This window comes from Primulina tabacum, chromosome 14 (genome assembly GCF_025594145.1).
Source record: "Primulina tabacum isolate GXHZ01 chromosome 14, ASM2559414v2, whole genome shotgun sequence".
Lineage (NCBI taxonomy): Eukaryota > Viridiplantae > Streptophyta > Magnoliopsida > Lamiales > Gesneriaceae > Primulina > Primulina tabacum.
The window spans coordinates 29,543,516-29,548,476 of NC_134563.1; the positions used below are offsets into that span (position 1 = coordinate 29,543,516).

A 4,961-nucleotide genomic window follows, 5' to 3' on the forward strand; every position below is an offset into this window, starting at 1 on the left:
AGTAGCATGTGCGAAGGAGTGTCTTATGGAACCAAAACATCACACCAAGACGGTAAAAGAAAAAATACAATTTAAAAAAGTTCTCTTTTAAATATATAATAACAGCTAAATTAGATTATTTTCACTGGTTTTTATTTTCTATTAGACACGTTAATATTCTTATTAAATCAAACTAATTAGCACTGCATACCACTTGATGTATTTTCAGATGGAGTTTTTTTTAAAAAAAGAAAACAAACAAACAAATATTCATAGTCAGTATAAGGAAGTGTGAATTCCTAATAAAATTTAGAATTTAGTCAGTTAATTAGATTCAGCAACAAATCTTTTCCCACTAAAGATAAACAAACACAAATGGACTCTTCTGACTTTCTAACACCTTTATCCACGAATATAAAAACATATCCATTCCCAAAAAAGGCAAAAACAAAAAGAGGAAAGGTCTAGAATCCAAGATTCTCAACGAATCATTTCAGTAAAACATTAAATGCCCATAACCAAGTCAAAAGTGGAATTTCATCTACAACCGGCTCTAAAGAAAGACTAAAAACAAGAAGAAATAGGAGGAAAAAACAGAAAAGCTTAATCACCAAGCATTGCATTGTCCTAACAACAACTAAAGAAAATACATTTCCAGCTTGTGCATGAACAAAGATCCCATTTGAGCCACTAAAAAACAAATCTTGAAAACGAGGAAATTACAGTAATAGCACCACCACCATTCTTGCAGCACCATTAATATTATTATTATCATCGTTATTGTATCACTATTATTATGATCATACCTTTTAAAACTGATAACTTCAGATCAAAATCGCCCAGAAACTTCATTCATTTCCATGCAATGACGCCATTGCCACAACTGCTAGCTTCTGAAGATTAAGCTTCACGACGGTATCAGTAAACATCTTTGTATCCTCCGCGGTATTCCCTTCCGGTATATCCACAATATAAGATTCAAGAACAATGGTGTAAACTTTCCCATCTTTCTTGAATTCATTCAAAGAAGTGACCGAACGGTAGTTATTCAACCGATGCTCACCACCCACAACGCGGAAGCTCAGTATATGCTTCTCATCGTCAATAATCTCGAGTCTTTCAGTGCTTGTAGATGCAGGGATGCCCGAAACCACCGTCACTTCGCGTATGCTGCCGACCCCTCCATCGCCAATGAGGCGGCAGCTCTTGATGAAGTGCTTGTAGCGCTGTGGTTTGTCGAAGCTACGTACAAAGGGCCACACCGAATCTGCTAGCGCGTCAATGCGCTGCGTAATGAGAGAAGTGCACGTATTGGGAATTTCGTCGAACGTGTGGTAGGCGCTGATAACTGGATCGAGCACCACAATTTCTTCATCCGTTAGTCCTTGTGGGGTTTGGTAATTGTCCATTAATGGAGAATCTTGGGTTCCGGACTAAATTCTGAGCGGATTTTGGTTTCAAGAAAGGAAATATTTGGTTCAAGACAGAGAGAAAATGGCAACTACTCAAATGAAAGAAGGATTTTGGACCATTATATAAGGAACTTTTGGAGTATAATAATATATATAGTTTACTTTTTAAAAAGTTGGAAATTTGGTAAAAGAATTCGAGGTTCAGATTTAGCATCAAACATGCTAATTTGGTAAAATCCGAAGATCTAATCTTAAGTTGACATCAAAATCCACTTAGATTTGTCAAAAAAGAAATTACTTTTAAAATGTTAAGTTAAAATATGCACAAAATGCAATCTTCAAACCTTATTTTCAATGCATTTTACACAACGGGATGAAGAATTTGAACCTTAGAACGCATCTGTTTAAACGATAAAGATAATGCCATCAAATCAAGAGACTTTTGGCTACAACATACCTTTTCACCCTTGGAGGCATGAAATTTTCGACAAACCATTATAGAATTTAATCCGTCCTTAGTAAGTCAGCATTCCGAATTTGTGATTAGATCAAAAGTGCATCCGTCTCCACCATCCTCGGTTGATTATATAGTGTACCTTTTATTGGTCATAAAATTTACATGGACATACTTTTGATATGTCTCTACAACCGGTTAGGTCACATAGGATATCTACATCCATAGGTGAGCGATCATAAGCTATGTGATATATTCATGAAATATTCATATGTTATCGCATGCACAACTAAAGAACTCTTGTCCCTATTTTACATCATACACTCTGGTCACATATTTCATGCACTACTATTTCGTTAGATCACATAGAATATCTATACCAATAGGTGAGCGGTGAATCTCCGACTACGATTCATTGGATCCTACACATGTCGTAATTGCACCCAACCTCGCCACTTTGTGACTCTCGTGAAGTTGGTAAACGGTTCAAAACACAATCCTAGTATGTAGAGTCTCAGTGTTGTCCAGGGTCGTAAGGACTAATGATGTATAATCACAACCACATAATTTTCCTCTCGATGAATGATAACCAATTGAAAAGTTCGAGGGAGGGTTGTTCGGCACAATCATCATATGATTGCTCATCTGCATGATTGGACATCTCTATGCCTTTACCATGAAACACGGTACACAACATCACAAATGCTATAATTAAGCTCAAGTGGCCTTTATCCTTATTTTTAGACGGCTGAATCGACTAGAAACAAATTTAGAATATAAAGTGTTTACAAATGAGTTTCAAGATCGAAGTACGATTTATTTGTATTAAAGTATAATCAATGCCTTTATCTATGTCAATTGCATGAGTATACAGATAAAGTAAAACGAAACCATGAAATGTAAATTATATTAAATTATAGACAGTTAATTACAATAAGTAGGTCTCTTGTGAGACGGTCTTACGAATCTTTATTTGTGAGACGGGTCAACTCTACCGATATTTATAATAAAAAGTAACATTTTTTCATGGAAGACCCAAATAAAAGATCCGTCTTACGAAATATGGTCCGTGAGACCGTCTCACACAAGTTTTTTCCAATTATAATTGAATCAATAAATTCTTCAGTCAATCATTGACTTACAAAACATCTAATCTAATTGCATGAACTTTTCGACAAACCGTAATAGGATTTAACCTCGTCCTTTGTAAATGAGCATTCCGAATTTGTGATTAGATCAAAAGTGCGTCCGTCTCCACCATCCAAAGTTGATCATATAGGTTTTGATTGTGTACCTTTTATTGGTCATAAAATTTACACGGATATACTTTCGGTCCGTCTCTACAATCCGTTAGGTCTTGATTTATGTACCTTTATTGGTCATAAAGTTCTTACCTATGCTTCTTATATATAATATAATCCTTGAGCAATTTTTCAGGGAAACTTAGTTTCAATAAATTTTATGCACATACTATAGTCAAAGTTGGCACAATTGCTTTGTTTCTACCAACTTTTTCTCTTTGTTGATTACCGATGATTTGCTTTTTTTAGACGATAATAATATGTTTTTACTAGGTTTCAGCTCAGAGTTTTCTAAATGACTATATAATTTATCGTCTCGGATTAGAAATTAATCTTTTTTCTTCCGCTTCGGACGTCAGAGTCTCAACTTTAAGAGTTCATTTGATTGAGTTGGTGAGATTTGAGAATTAGAGAAAATTGAGCTACTATATATATGTTCACAAATTGAGGAATCTCTCGAAAATTTATTAAAACACAATCTCCAAGTAACGTGTTATGAGCCGTACAAATCAACATTTTGAAATTCCAAATTTCCATATATATTTTACGAGTGGTCGGGGCCACAAATATATTAAAAAAATAAATAAAAATCTTTCGATAGGACAAAATATAAATTGTCATTTTGTGAATTTTACAGCTGTTTGCAATTGTCTGGTGATACTGCAGCAGGCAGAGTGGGAACTAAGATGCATGCCCAATGTCACATTCAAATAAATAAATAAGAGAGCTTTTTGTTAGACGATCTCACGAATCTTTATTTATGAGACATGTTAATCCTACCGATATTCACAATAAAAAATAATACTCTTAGCAAAAAAGTAATACTTTTTCATGGATGACCCAAATAAGAGATCTGTTTCATAAAATATGACTCATGAGACCGTCTCACACAAGTTTTTATCAATAAATAAATGGTTGCATTTATATATATTAAAAAATTGACATATTTGTGTTCTCGATTGTTCTAGTGATAATAATTATGATTAAAAATTTTACTTTGTCAAAATTTTGCATTTATGTATTTATATTATACGCTTTTTTCTTCAAAAAAGTGCTATTTATTGTTTTAAATATAACATATAAGATGTTTTAAGTGTGTTTAATTATTTTCGGTTTTGGTCGTATCGACGAAAATATGTGATAGTTATGTTATTCATATATTTCTATTTTTAAACAAATGTTTTCTTAATCTTGTCATTAGTAAATATTAATGATTAGCTACTACTAATGTGATTAAAATGTGAAAATTTAAAAGATTTTAAATAGTATTTTTGTCTTGGTAAAATATGTCATGTGCCCGCAACATGTAGCTTGTCTCCACTTGATATAAAAGAATACAAACATTGAAGAACTAACCACTCAAACAAAAGCGAAAAGAAAAGCGTGGAGGCAAATGGACTAAAATATCTTGACTTGAAATATCATCGATCACTAAATTTTTTATACTAAACATTTAATTCTTACAACATATATTATTTCATATTTTCATTCTTTTCAAACATTAAAATCTAATTCTATACAAATTACACGGTTAGCTAAACATGCCAAAAATAATTTCAAAAAAAAAAAACCACTTCCAACGGAGGATTTTGCAATAGAGTCGTCAAACAGGCTGCACGTCGGACGGGTTGGAAACAATCCAATCCGACTCAGCCTGTCATAGGTGTGTGTTAGAGGGGTCAACCCGTCAAATTTTTTAACAAATAGTCAAAAAAAAATTTTAAAAATAATACTTATTATAAATATATAAATCTTTCAAAATTTATCAATTAATAATCATACATAAATTATTATAAATAATATGAAATTTTCAAA

At 32.8% G+C, this 4,961-nt stretch overlaps 1 protein-coding gene across 1 annotated transcript; it reads right to left on the bottom strand.

Annotated features, from left to right (window-relative positions):
• Positions 1 to 444: 444 nt before the first annotated feature.
• LOC142524568 (abscisic acid receptor PYL2-like) lies at positions 445 to 1,738 on the bottom strand. The gene has a single exon (XM_075628610.1). The coding sequence runs from the start codon at positions 1,386 to 1,388 to the stop codon at positions 828 to 830; it is 561 nt and encodes a 186-aa protein (XP_075484725.1). The 5' UTR covers positions 1,389 to 1,738; the 3' UTR covers positions 445 to 827.
• Positions 1,739 to 4,961: the final 3,223 nt, after the last annotated feature.

Bases quoted from the DNA above. Each gene is read 5' to 3' on its own strand.
- LOC142524568 (XM_075628610.1), bottom strand. From the start codon at position 1,388: ATGGACAATTACCAAACCCCACAAGGACTAACGGATGAAGAAATTGTG.